The following is a 14,901-nucleotide window of genomic DNA, read 5'->3' on the forward strand; positions in this document are numbered from 1 at the left end:
GCCGACTGGGATTTAAATATCAGCACCACCGATGACCGGATGTGTGATTTGGGGAATGTAATTTGACTTGGTAAGTACGTGTAGGTAACAATGTTAACAAGACCCCATTTGCAGGGGTGTTACAGGTAGTAGATGTGTAGTCCCATTCATCACCCCAACCATGGAAGAAAAACGACATTTTCTTGACCGACCAGTTCTTTTTAACCATCCCGATCTCCGCATGTCTCCTTGATTTGTGTTTCCAGGACTGACATGTCTTCATCTTCATAAACTTTCTCGGCCTCTTTCCATTGTTATGCTTAAATTGGCTTTAAGAATCCACTTTCCCCCGTTGCTTTAATATCTGAGTGACATTTTTTAGGACTCTCTTTCATTTTGTCTATAAAGCTTCTTAGGCTGAGATAATGGTTTAGTGGGCTTGCATTTCTTCTGAGCATCTTTGATGGGAATTCACCTGAAGTAGGAGACTTTCATTTAGGAAACTTCTTGAACTCTTTTTTTTTTTTTTTTTTTTTTTTTAAATACAACTAGGAAATTTATTCTCTTTGTTATGTTTTTTTTTTTTTTTTTTTTTTTTCTGTCCCTCCTTCTTTAAAGGTCAATCTCCTTGACAAAGAAGGCAAGGGGCAGGGTAGTCCGGTGTCTCTGGGCTTGGTCTCATTCTTTCATGACCACATTTGTAGGCTCTTTTCTTGGACAAATTGGTAGGTTCTGGCCCATAAGTTTCTGTTTGCTGCAGTCTTCTTATAAAGGCACGTGTTTGCTCTCTGGTTATTTTATCTTTTGCTCCATCTTCTGTACATGGTCAGTTTAAATTTGAGCTCCCAAGAGAAATTTTACACAAGCACATTAGCTTATTTAGGCACTGTACCCTCTCTTTCTCAGAATAATTTTAAATTCTTCTATTTTAATCTATTTTTGAAGGATTTCTAACCATCTTAAGTGATCTTTCCTTCCAGAATCTTTTTTTCCCCCTAGAAGAAATAGTATTTTTTCTTCTGGCATTTAAAAAAAAATCTACTCTTTGAAATCCAAGGATTCATGTATAAGTATAATCAAGTAATCCTCATGAATGGGCCACCATCTTTGCATTGATGTGTCTGAGAGAACAACTTAAGGCCTTTGTCTATTTAGTAACATGACTGAGCATTTCATCAGCTTTTTAGTGACAGAGTAAAGAATAACGTATTACTTTGAGGCTCACTGCTGCCTAAACCCTCTGCTCTTCTTGTATCTTGCCAAAAGAATGCTTGTCTTAGCTTCAATGCGTAGAGTGATCTACAGTAAATCTGAGTAAGCTGTTTGCAGGAAATCTATTTGAAAGGGCCACTCACAGCAGCATTATCAAATAAAACGATATGAAAACAGGAGTAAGGATAAATTGTTGTCCATTTTTGTGAAATCCAATCTTATTTCTCCTCCTTTTACGTGTTTGTTCTGTGTGCTAAAAGGGTGAGAATTAAAAAATAGAATGCCACATAGCATCTTTTCACTTTTTTGGGGTGAGGGGTCTTCTGGAGATGGGCTAATTAAATGCTCATAATCTCCTTTTTCCTTCTCCTTTCTTTCAAGTCAAAGCTCAAGATGTGGCATCCCAAGTTTGATGTGCAACTGTGGCAGAGATAAGCAGTTTGGGTAGCAAACAACTATTGAAAAACCTTGCAATTTATCCACGTTGGACATGTGATTTTTTGTTTTTGTTTTTGTATCCAGTGGTAATTTTTCACATTAGCTGTTTCTCGGGATTAGCCGGCCAGTGCAAATCTTGTTTCATCCTTCCCTGGGTATTTAGTGTAGTGCCAAGCAAAGCACAGATTAACATATGCTTACTCAGGATTAAGGATGATTTTTTTAAAAAAAAAAACCTCTTTGATAGTCAGTAAAATAGAATCCATAATCGATTCAGTGGATGGGCTGTTTTCTTTCATGCCAACCACAAACCCTGAACTTTTAGTTCCAAGTTCCCATGAACCTGGAGTCATACTCATGAACGTCAAAAGGCAAATATGGTATACTCTTTCACCATGTTCTTCATTTGCCTCAATCACTGCAGCATGGCGTATGATTGCTCCGCGGCAAAGAAGAGGAGAGCTGAAGAGCAGGCCTCAGGTGTCCCTGTCAATAAGAGAAAGTCCCTGCTGATGAAGCCCAGACATTACAGCCCAAACGTGAACGGCCAGGAGGGGCTTGATACCAGGACGGAGGCAGAGGAGGACAATGGCCTGCTGGGGACCAACGCTCACCCGACCACAGGTAGCAAGGAGGGGCCCAAACTCTCTATCTGCCCTGAGGCCCCGAAGACTCAGCCTTAGCTTCTGGAGAGCACACACAGCTTGTGTGTTTGAATTTGGAAGCAAATTAACTATTTATTTCATGTAGGATCCATTTGTTGAGGGCTGATTTATATCCGTGACTGTGGGATGTCTAAAGATAAGCATGGGGGGGGGGGGGGCCCTAGCCCTGAGTTCATTTTCAAAATTCGGGGTTGGACTGTGCCACTTTTTGAAGACACTAAGCCTGAAAGCTGATGAATACCTTGACTCCCAAATAGGGTAGTTGTCTAATGCCTGAAAGAACCTTTCAAAATAAAAGGACAGATTTAATCTTGAGGAGATTTAAGATATGATATACATGAATAAAACTTATTTTTGTTATATATATATATATATATATATATATATATATATATATATATGTATACCCTCAAAATATAATTGGTGATAACATGGACCAATGCAGGTGGAATGCAACCTTAATATTTTCAACATTAAAAAAAATATAGCAACGGATTGCAGAAGGACATAAAGTTGGCTGTCTAGCTTTTCCCTCTAGAAAAATGATATAGAAAATTTGTTACTGTGCCTAGTATTTCCAAACTATTTCCAAACTAAGATCAATTTAATTTACCTATAAGCACACATTATGTTTCATAAATTCAGTTCTTCACTCATTAAATGCTGTTTGCATTACAAGTTATATGTAGTTACAATTTCAGAATTTTAGGCTGTTTGTCCACAGTTCATAGTTACTCCCAGTAGCCACCATGCCTCTGGGAGTCAGAATACCACCAACCACATTGTGCATGAGGCTGAAGTTAAAGGACATTCAAAGTATCTCAAAAATTATATTAAAAAAAAAGAAATATAAAGCTTGACTTATTAGAAAATGAAATTAGGTATTCTAAATCAAATACACATTTTTTTTCCTAAATGTGACTTTATAGGAATCAAAATATACCAAATGAATTGTTATTTGAAAAAAAAGTATCCTATATAATAAAGAGCTAATATGCTAATTAGATCGAACAGCGGAATGACCTTCTGGACGAAGTCAGGGCTGAATTTCATGCATCAGGCCTCTAGTATATTATACAAACCAAAGGCAACAAGAGTGTTAGATCATAAATATCTATTTTGTGTAGAAAGATAGTAATAGCAATAGGTGTCAACAGAAAAGATGTAAAAGCATATGAAAGATGAGTGTGGACAAATCTCAGATCGCAATCAATAGATCTCCAGTAATCTTGGCTTACAAGTAGTTTGAGATTCTATAGTTAAAAAATATTTATATTCTGATTTGATGATGTTTAAGAAAATGTCCTGACTTTCCTATATTTAACATGTGGCTTCAAGCCTCATGGCTCATCTGTAAATTATAATCATATTTGACTTCTTTTTTTCATTTGTTTCCTTGAGTTGGTTAGATTTTTGTTGATTCATGAAAATTGCAGATAGAATCTAGAAAGCCCTTGAATCAGTGTGCTTGGACTTGGACTGTATCTGCCCACTGATAGTGTAACCATTGTAGATGCTTAGTATTTACCAAGAAAGTAGACTGTCAAAAGGTGCTCAGTTAAAATTTCAGTTATAAGTGCTGATGGACATCTATTTGCAGGTTCACAAATGCTACCTATTTTTTATATTTAGTGCAGAATCATGACTAATAACAATGAATATGCTGAAATTCCAGAAGTAGTGGCCATTATTGTTGAAATTTTAATATATTATTTTTCTTGGTAGAAATTTTTTTAAAATTTCTTTATTAAGGTATTACATATGTGTCTTATTCCCCCATTACCCCCTCAACCCCCTCACTCATGTCCTCACCCCCCTGTTGTCTGTGTCCATTTATATTCTTGGCAACTAAGTTATATCACTTAAGCAACCCAGTAATGACATCTGTATGATTATGGACACAATTTTACAGACATGATGATTAAGGGCCAAGAAGATTGAATGCTTAAGGTAATGCAGCTTGTCAACGTTGAAAAGGACATAATTAGGAAACAACTGAAGAATAAGCAGAATAACTAGCTAGCCACGCTTCAGCGTCTAACTCTCCCCAAGCCCTGACCCCCCTCAGAAAGCAGACTGCGCAAAGTTTCTGCAACATTAGGTCAACGTTTCCAGAAATGACAGGTCACAGATGCTCCTTTCTCTGGTCAAAAGAGCAAAACTCTTTAAGTTTTCTTCAGCCCTTTGAGCAAGTTATCCCCACCCTTGGCAGGAGAGAGAGCTAAGCTCGTCCCCAGGCCCCAGGGTCAGGGCTTCTCATCTCTCATCTTGACTGCTGGTGCTCCAAGGGTTCCCCCCCCCCGCCAGGTGTGCGCCCCCTTGTGTCTTCAGGGGGCAGTGCAGGTGCTGGAGAGGGCCTAGTGCTCCTGGGAGTTCAGGTAACGAGTTTGTAATCCACTTAATGGCAAAACTACACCCTGTGCCTTCCATGTGCTAAGCAAGCTCCATCTCACTTACGTGGAGGGCCCCATGTAGCCTGTCTACACCCGTGGTCGGCGAACCGAGACTCGCGAGCCACATGCGGCTCATGGCCCTTGACTGTGGCTCTTCCACAAAATACCATGGCCTGGGCGAGTCTATTTTGAAGAAGTGGCATTAGAAGAAGTTTGAGTTTAAAAAAATGTGGCTCTCAAAAGAAATTTCAATTGTTGAAATTCAATCGTTGAAATCAAATGTGGCTCTGTTGACTAATGAGTTTGCCAACCACTGCTATCATCTAAAACAGTACCCAGTGAAAGGGGGAGAGAGCCGTCCTTACTCAGCACCCATGGGGTGTCACCGGCTTTCCACGCACTCCCCCGTCCTGCCTACAGGCGCCTCCCTGTGTGAGTGAGGGCACCAGAATCAGAAAGGTAGGGACCGTAGAAACCGGTTTGGCTCAGTGGATAGAGCGTCAGTCTGCGGGCCAAAAGGTCCTGGGCTCGATTCCGGTCAAGGGCATGTACCTTGGTTGCGGGCACATTCCCAGTAGGGAGCGTGCAGGAGGCAGCTGGTCGATGATTCTCTCTCATCAATGTTTCTAACTCTCTATCCCTCTCTCTTCCTCTCTGTAAAAAAAAAAAAAAAAAAAAAAAAAATCAATAAAATATATTTAAAAAAAATAAGAAAGGTTAGGGACCTGTCGGAGCTTCAACAGCGATACACACCAGGCCCATCGTCAGACCTGGGCTCCCCTGATATTCAAGGCAGAAATCTTCTAGTTATGTCAGTGGCAAAAGCACAAACTAAGTCCCTAGGCCACCCTGAGCAATAGAAACACACCAGTATAATAAAGAAGCAGGCAGCCCGTGACAAAGCCAGGAGAAACAAGTCCGTCACAGCTCTGTCGGGTTCAAAGGCTCACTCAATGCCCCCCCCCCTCCCCCCTAATGACAGGGAGAGAGGGATTCACGGGAAGCTGGTTGCAGGTTTGCAGGCCTTCCCTGGAAACCTTCGTGCGCGGGCATGGCTGTCGGCAGGACTCCTCTCTTTCTGAAGAATAATTAATAAATATTTTCTTTTAGCATATAACAAACAGTTGAACCAAGCAATTATGGAAACTGGAAATGACCCAAAATGCTAGCGGTTGGCAGCCACACAGTGAAGCGCATTGTCGCGCACATGTGCATTTTTGTCACTCCCGCCTCTCTGGTGATCTGCACTTAATAGGAATATTTTAAACTATGTAGCTAAGCAACAGAGGTAATTGTTGCTTTCTAGAGCTTTTGTTAGCACTCTACCACAGCCCAAATATGCATAATTAGGTATAATGTCTATAAATCATTATTGTACACATGTGGGTAGTTAAGCGGAGTGAGAGAATAGTTCAATGAATTGAGCATATTCACCGAAAACGCTTTTTATTTGTTTTCCGTAGTTCATAATACTTTAAAATCATCATAACCCTTTACACTTTCTCTTAATCACCAGCCATGATATTGAGAAAAACTTCATTTGCATTTTAGACTATGTTTAATATATTATTTAAACCTGGAGTTCCTCTGATAGGAATTCAGGAGAGGATAGACCGTCCTCGCAAACATTATGTGCTTGTTTATCCAGCCTCTTTTCTAGGAAGTGAAATGTTGAATTTTTCAGTTTGTGTTGAATAGATCCCAACAAAAGCCTGCACCCTATAATCAGCATTATTTAAAGGGGCTAGTGTTGTGACTAAATTCTTCCCTTCATCCAAAAATGCTTTTAGTTACTATGGCAATATTTACTTGATCCTGGCAGTCCAGTGTTGATTTAGGGAGATAATTACCAGAAAGGAAGATGATGGAGATGTATTTTTGAGTGTCCTTGTCAGAGACAATGTTTATGAAAAAAAAAATTAAACGAGACAAAAAAAGGCTCATTGTCTTCTGCTCAGACACCCTCGCCCACAGCCCTCACATGGGATGGCTGAGCTTTCCTTCCCGCCAAAGACGCTTATTAACACAGAATGCACTTCGCTTGGTGTCCTTAGCAGTCTTTAAGGTAGCTGATTATTGTGTGTTGCCCGTCCCTCACCCCCCTCCTGCTCCTCCTCCTCTTCTTCCTCCTCCTCCTCTTTTATGTCACAGTATTCACTAAAGGAAGCATTGCTGGGCTGCCTGGCCATTTCACAGCCTGGTATGTGCTGGGTGCTGTGCTCGCCGAGTACACCTTGAGCTGGGCAAGAGTTAGGTCACCAGATAATCCAGACCCTTCATTGGTGTGTTTGCACTGGGACACACACACCACACACACACACACACGCTCACAGACATACACATGCACACATGAACACACAAACACTCAAACAAGAGCTCACACTCACATGAATATGTGTACACACACACACACTCACACACACTCACACACGCATGCAACACACACAATCCCACTGGGCCATTGCTGGGAAGGAAAGGGGGTGACGCTAACAGTTGTCCTTGGACAAGAGAGATCATGGACTGTCCTAGGCAGACCAGCACGGGGGCCTGTTCTCAGTCATGGGCCCCGTGACTGCCAAGATTCCAGCTGGTCCTGCACCAGGAACAACCAGTTAGCATTCCACATCCTCCAAACATCCCCATCTCTCGTCTCCTTTCCTTTTCACACAAATGCACAGAGCACCAGACCAGGAACTGTGTTACTAGGTGAGATGTTATTCGACCATGCTGATGTTCCCCATTTGCAGTATTTCCTTCCACATGGAACTTCCGGGTGACTATTATGAAAGTGGTCAGGAAATCGAGAAAGCTTTCAGAACTTGTTTAGTTATCATGATGTAGATGAATTTCTTATTTTAGCGAAAATCCCATAAAATCGGAAAGTATGTTTGAAAAACTATGAAGGCAGAAAACTGAAACCAAATAGGCTTTTTGAAGATATATTGCCATGCTAACAGAGAAATCTGATAACTGTTTCCTTTGTAATGCATAGCATTATATAGATTTGATTTCCTTTTAGGTGGCTAAGATTTGCAAATATAAGAGGTAAAGTAACAACAATTTCACATTCAACATTCTGTTACTATTATGTATGGACTTCAGTACCCAAAAGTTCTTAGTTCTTAATATACTAAAAATTCCAATAGCTCATTTTTTTAAAAAAGTTACTTTTCAGAATATGAAGGTCCTCTAAGTTTTGTTTTAAGAAGATATATATTCTCTCCCTAATTCTTTCAAAATTAAGAGAGCCTACATATTCACATATTTCACATATTATATATACATGTTTATGTATACATTATGTATAGTTGAAGTATTTTTGAAAATATTTCTTAAATAATTTTTAATTATTAAACACATTTAAATAATTTTCTTAGAATAATTTCCATGAACTATTTTTGTTCTTGTCTTTCAAATGTTGGTGTGTGGTTTTTCTTTTTTTTTCCCCATAGAAGAAATCATGGCAAAACCGATCGATGAGAATGTTCATTCAACTGCACAAGAAAACTCTCACGGGAGGGAAGACAGATACGGCTGCTACCAAGAGCTCGTGGTCAAATCCTTAATGCACTTGGGGCCATTTGAAAAAAGTGCCTCTGCTCAGACCGCAAATGAAAACTTAAATGACAGCGGCATCCAGTCTCTCAAAGCAGAGAGCGACGAAGTCGACGAGTGCTTTCTCACTCATTCCGACGATGGGAAGGACAAAGCCAGCGACTCCCAGCTGAGATTCTGCTCCTCCGACGACGACAGCGAAAGCAACTCGGAGGGTACGGAGAACGGCTGGGACAGTGGCTCCAACTTCTCAGAAGAAACCAAACCACGCAGGGTCCCAGAGTACATGTTGGTGGACAGCAGGAAGGACATGCTGGGTGTCACCGAAATAAAAACCGAAGGTGACAGGTTTGCCTCGTGCGAAGACAGGTGCGATTCCGACCTCGAAAGGGGAGACCCGCGGCACGCGCACGCAGAAGTGTCGGGTGGCAAAGCCCAGGCCTCCTTCCCCGGGGCCGAGGAGGACGACAAGCAGTGCCTGGCGGTGATGACGGAAGAGTCCGTGGGCCTGGAGAAGGCGAAGGGGAACTTGAGTCTGCTGGAGCAGGCCATCGCCCTGCAGGCCGAGCGGGGCTGTGTGCTCCATCACACCTACGGAGAGCTGGACCGGTTCCTGCTGGAGCACCTGGCGGGGCAGAGGAGGCACACCAAGGCCATGGACGTGGGCGGAAGGCAGATCTTTCACAGTAAACGTAAGAGTGGCTTTGCATTTACTTTAGAAATAAAATTGCGTTAGGGTTGGGGAAAAAAAAAAAAAAGGTCAGTGAAGACTTGATTCCTTCTTCCAGATAGCTGTTTTGACAACTTAACACGATTTGAAAGCTAGCTTATATTTTATATTATAAAATAAGCAATTTCCTTTTTGTTTCCTTACTCTTTAAAGTAGGGGTGTCGAACTCAATCAGAGAAGGGGCCAAAATCTAAAATCCAGCCTAAATCGCAGGCCGAATGGTTTACTGAACAGTCATAAACTGACAATGTCATAAACTGACAGTGGAGTGCAGTGATGACAGCGCGGTGAGGGCCACATTGCAAGGCCTGGCGGGCTGGATTTGGCCCGCGGGCCTTGTGTTTGACACATGTGCTCTAAAGTGTTCTGAGATCAAGCTTGGTCAGTTGTGTAGTGTTTTGACCCCACGATAAAAGGATCATTGCCTCTATTTCTTTTAATTTATATAGTACTTTTTAAAAAGAACTTTATTGCACACTAGACATACTTTAGTACTTACTGGATTTTAAATCATCATATTAATCGAGTCAGTTCCAGAAATTTATTATTTCTTTCCCACCCTCTTTCTGGGATCATCTGACTGTCTTTAAGCTTCAAAATAGCCTGGCCAGTGTGGCTTAGTGGCTGAGCGTCAACCTAGGTATAAACCAAGAGATCATGGTTCGATTCCTGGTCAGGGCATATGCCCAGGTCATGGGCTCCATCCCCATTGGGGGATGTGCAGGAAATAGCTGATTAATGATTCTCTCTCATCATTGGTGTTTCCATCTCTCTCTCCTTCTCCCTTCCTTTGAAATTAATGATAATAATAAAAAATAATGTTAAACTACTTGTAAGTCAAGCAGGATGATCTTCTATCTGATCCTTCTTAGGATAAAACTGGCTGCTAATGCTTTTATAAGCCTATGCTTTTTACAAGCTCTCTAACTCAGAGTCCACAAAAATCTGGGCCAAGCTTGAATGAGAGTAAATAAGCTTAAACTTGCTCCTCAGACTTTAGGGAAATTGTGTTTTCTCTCCCATAAAGATAATCCCCTCCCCCACTCCACCCCCTGCCTCGCCCAAGCTGGGCCTGATGATGATGATGTTTAGAGCTAAGCGGAGTTTCCCAAATGGTGTGATATCAGTGTCTGGAAAGCTGTGTAAGATGGGTATTCCCAGGATCTCACGAGACTCACTGCTCCAGAACTTGCCATTTTTAAAGCAAGTTTGTCAAGTGATTCTTGGACACCTGGAAGGCTGGTAACCACAGAACCAGGGAACAGTCAAGGTGGTGGCCCCAAGCCTGTGCTTATTAGAAGATTTAGATGTTCGGTTGCTATTTTTGCATAAATGAATGATATGTTTTGTCATTTTAAGTCCATTTTAGTACTCACCTGCAATCTTGTTAGGCATTGCCTTGCAGCTTAGAGCCGAGAAAGCAGAAAAGAATAAGCTGATGTCACATAGTGAGGAACAAGATAATGCTACACAAACGTACTGCCAGGATTCGGATGGGACAGAATATTAATGACGTGTGTGTGGTTTGGGACAGGACACTCTATTTAGCTCTGTGTACTCCACTAATATGCAACTGTTGGATTTATCTGCGTGTTTTGTTTTTTGTTTGTTTGATTTTTTTTTTTTAATAAAGTACAAGCCAGAAAAAAAGAAATTTACTTCCAATTCCCCCAACTCATAATATCTAATATATCATTCATCCTAAGATAGTTTCCTAGTTCAATATCTCTAAAATCAAAGAATGCGCCATAATTTAATTTTAGTCGTTTTTTTTTTTTTTTTTTTTTTTTTTTTTTTTATTTCTTACTAGCACAAACATTTTGTTTCATCTTATAATTGATGAAATCTTCCAGCCAATGAAATCCAGTGTTTGGAGAAATGTTAATTATTTGTGCTACACCTTAAAATACTTGATGATCCTTGGGTCAATTTTGTAGATTGTTTAAAACTATTTTTTTTCCCCCCAAAATTAACAAGGCATTGGAATCTGTGCTTGTAGACTTGGGTCATGTTGGAGATTTACTGAATTACGAATGCTGCCTCATGCGTCAATAGTACTTCTTATTGCGTAGAGCACATGTGTCAAACACAAGGCCCGCGGGCCAAATCCAGCCCGCCAGGCCTTGCAATGTGGCCCGCACCGCGCTGTCATCACTGCACTCCGCTGTCAGTTTATGACATTGTCAGTTTATGACTGTTCAGTAAACCATTCGGCCCGCGATTTAGGCTGGATTTTAGATTTTGGCCCCTTCTCTGATTGAGTTCGACACCCCTAGCGTAGAGCCTTGTCCTGCCTTGAGGTGTAGAAAGCCTATGCAAGGAAGATCCAGACCAGGTTAGCATCTAGCAGAGGGGGGAAAAGAAGAGGAACTCAGGGAAATTGTAGGTTTGGCCTAGAGAATGCCTACAGAGTCCAAATTCAGTACGAACTCTCCTGTCCCTCTTTATAGATTTGGGAGCCAGCAGTGTTAGGGGTACTTTTTTCTCTGCCATAAATTTCATGCTTCTAAGTCAACACTTTTCCCAAATGATAGCCACGCTCTTCAAAAAATCCTCCTCATTTTCTGTAGACTGTGGGCATGTGACAGCTGTTAAGGAGAGAACAGTAGAATGTTAAAATACCATGTTACCCAAGACTTCAGATGAGTCAGCAATTCTAAAACTAAGTTTGACTACCCTGTTGCCAATAAGCATCCGGTGAGACTTTACGTCGAAACACAAGTGGAGTCACCGTATAATGCGTGATTCAGCTTTGCAGAGCGAAGGGGAGTGATGTGAACAACCGCACAGGTGTATCAGCTGTGAATGAGGACAGTCCCAGTCAAGCCAGGATGCAGAGTCACCAGGAGATAGGGTCCTTATGCAGCGTTTCACACAAAAACAGAGGCGCCAGGCCCGAGGTCGCAGGAGCTCTGGCTTCTGGGCCCGCACACAGGCTCTGCCCTATAGAGCGCTCCATCAGCATCTCGTTTCACCCGCAGAAAAGAGCTTGCAGACAACGGCTGTCAGGGGACCGCCCCTGGTCAGCAGCCAGCCCGCCTTATCTCCCACACCCTCCCTGGCTCCCTGTCCGCGGAGAGCGTGGCAGAGAGGAGGCACGCTCAACGCTAAACCTTTCAGCGTGGCTTAGAAATGTGGCCTCACCTGGGTGAGATCCAGGAGAGGAGAGGCTCCGAATGACCCATTGTTTCTCCTCTTTTCTAATCCTCTCTCCCGTGCTGTCAGCCCTCCGAGTCCCGCTATCAGCAAACTTCAAGGACTTTGACGCGTGGTCTCCTGGAGAGTCCGTGCCCAGCTCGGACGGAAAGTGGGCAACATTTTTGGATTTAATAAAATCAATCGCCACAGAAATCATGGAACGTGGCGAAGCTCTTCCTAGGACCCTTTTGTCTCGGACAGAAGAGTGTGTATTCTCCACATGATGGCATTTAATTAAACCTTGTCTCTCTTTAAGCAAATGCCTGCACCTCAAGGCATCCCTGTCTTTCCTCTGTTCATTTCTCACTTAACATAGAGCTTCCTTTGGGCTCCCCTGCTCCCAGCCCCTGAGTGACAACGTGCAGGATCCTTGGCTCCTCCCCCTTTGCTGAAACCTTTCCCCCCAAATAATTGCATTACAGACAACCTGCTGTGCCCATCTGCCCAGGACCGCCTGCACTCCACCAACTGGGGTGGCACGCTCTCCCAGAGGCACGTCTGCTCTCACTGTCTTCTGCTCTGGAGACGCAGCCACATCCGGGGACACTGCCCTGCTCCCCCGGCCACGCTTGGGGCGGCAGCATATGTGCCCTCCGCATCTGCCAGGCAGGACTCTGTCCCTCTCCCTCTGCCCCCCCCCCCCCAGCCCTGCACCCACAATCCCATCACCGACAGCTTATTTGTTTTCATTATTATTTTTCATCCCATGCACTCGTGAGGGGGTCGTTTGGGCTATAAGAATGCATTTGTGTTTGAAGTTTACCTGCCATCTCAACCACAAACATGAAAATTCCATAGAAGGCCTCTCTCACCCCCTGAGTAGGCCTGTTGGTTCTCATTCATTTTCTGTATTTAGCTGACCCTTTCGCTGACCCTCAGCCATGTGTGTGCCAGGAGATTAAAACCCAGGGAGTGTCTTCAGCCCTTCCCTTGGCCGAGCTGTCCCTGGTCCCTTCCTGGCTGTGCCTGGGATCCGCACCCCCACCTCTGCTCTTGGCAGCACCCCCAGGCCATGCAGGGCAGCCTCCACCCTTCATGCTTCCACTCCCTCTAAGTCTCCTGCAAGAGTGGCGCTTTGCCAAACCTCCTTCCTAGGGCGCCTCTGCTTTTAGCGTTTGCATTCAGAGTAAAACTAGCAGTTCTCTTTCTGTAGCCACTGCATACAGGTCCCGAATGGCGAGCCATTGGTGTTTTGGAACCCGGGCCTCTGCAGCACTGGGCACGCACCGATGGCCTGCTGGCACCCCCCTCCTGACTCTGAAGCAGGTCCCGGAGCAGCCGCTGGGCCGCTGGGCCCTGAGGCCTGGGGCCGCCGGCTTTGTGAGGGATAAGGCCAGGGATGTCTTTCTCCAATATGGTGGCTTCTTTGTTTTGTCACGTTGAGCCCGGCTTTGCTTTTTCCGGACGCCTTCCATCAGGAGCTAGGTTTTGGTTTAAATAAAGTCTTTCTTCTCTCTCACTGCTTTTCTTTTTCCTTTTCAGGGGGCTGTGCATCCCGTGGTGGGGACTGGCTTTCTCACAATGAGGCTCTGACTGCAGCCTTTGGCAAGGCACCGGAAAGCCATCTTGTGTTTTCACACTCCTTTGGCCCGGGTCAGCCTTCGCTTAGGAAACCAGGGAAATTGAAAACCTTTTTTTGTGTGTGTCCCACAGGTCTTAGCTGAGGGTCTCCCTCAAGGCGATGCGAGAGGCATGTTTACGACGACAACACGGAGTAGAGTGAGAATGGCACCGTGCAAGGCCATCCTATTGAAAGGGAAGGGGCAGGAGCGGAACCGAAGCAACCTTTCCGTTTGTGTCTCTGCAGACTCGCCGCGGCCTGAGCGGAGGGAGACCAAGTGCCCCATCCCCGGGTGCGACGGCACAGGCCACGTGACCGGGCTCTACCCCCACCACCGCAGCCTTTCGGGGTGCCCCCACAAAGTGCGGGTTCCCCTCGAAAGTGAGTACTGCTCAGCCCTAAAAAAAAAAAAAAAGTAGACGTCTTGTTGTACATCCCACAGCATCACCGTGTGATCCTCTTTCTCCTCTAGTTTGGAATTAGGAATGGAAAGAGAAAGTTTTTAAACATGTCATCAAGATAGTTTTCATCTGGCCCAGTGTTCCAAATACAGGGTAGAGATAGAAAATGTGGGAACAGCCAGGCCCAGGGGTCATGCCATGACTGATATTGAGAAGATAATGTGTTACTCATAGTTCCCAAAAAATGAGGGGGCAGGCCTCTCCGGGCAGGATCATCCTGGGAAGTCCCAGGGCCAGTTGGAGGGCAGAGTGGTGGTGGTGGTGGGGGTGTGTGGGCATCAGCTTTTATTGGGGTTTCCTGGGAACAGAGGGAGCGGGTTTGGGATCGGCTAGTTTGACTCCTTTTTTTAAAAAAATATATTTTTATTGATTTCTTACAGAGAGGAAGGGAGAGGGATAGAGAGTTAGAAACATCGATGAGAGAGGAACATCGATCAGCTGCCTCCTGCACACCTCCTACCGGGGATGTGCCCACAACCAACGTACTTGCCCTTGACTGGAATCGAACCTGGGACCTTTCAGTCCGCAGGCTGATGCTCTATCCACTGAGCCACACCAGTTTCAGCTAGTTTGACTCCTTTCAGTGGGCGCTGGCCCTGGGAGGTGGGGGCAGGTGAGAGGGCCCTGTAGTGCCAGAACCTGATGAAAGAGGCAGTGTGGGGAGGGCTCTGAAGTGATTGGTCTTCCATTGCAAAGTGCCTACTGTCTC

The 14,901-nt window shown here is 44.0% G+C and overlaps 1 protein-coding gene across 15 annotated transcripts in view; it reads left to right on the plus strand.

Moving 5' to 3' along the window:
- The window catches only part of ST18 (ST18 C2H2C-type zinc finger transcription factor), a 124,209-nt gene that overhangs the window by 62,031 nt on the left and 47,277 nt on the right, over nucleotides 1-14,901 (plus strand). For 11 of the 15 annotated variants that reach the window (XM_084864829.1, XM_084864828.1, XM_084864822.1 and 8 more), the window contains 3 exons: nucleotides 2,054-2,253; nucleotides 8,140-8,934; nucleotides 13,978-14,112. In XM_084864829.1, the coding sequence (XP_084720955.1) occupies nucleotides 2,054-2,253; nucleotides 8,140-8,934; nucleotides 13,978-14,112 (1,130 nt within the window). Of the gene's footprint in view, nucleotides 1-2,053; nucleotides 2,254-6,554; nucleotides 7,394-8,139; nucleotides 8,935-13,977; nucleotides 14,113-14,901 lie in introns of those variants that run through there. The other 4 variants (XM_084864820.1, XM_084864827.1, XM_084864825.1 and 1 more) reach the window with 3 other exon arrangements.

This window comes from Pipistrellus hanaki (assembly GCF_964339955.1).
Source record: "Pipistrellus hanaki genome assembly, chromosome: 17".
Classification (NCBI taxonomy): Eukaryota; Metazoa; Chordata; class Mammalia; order Chiroptera; family Vespertilionidae; genus Pipistrellus; species Pipistrellus hanaki.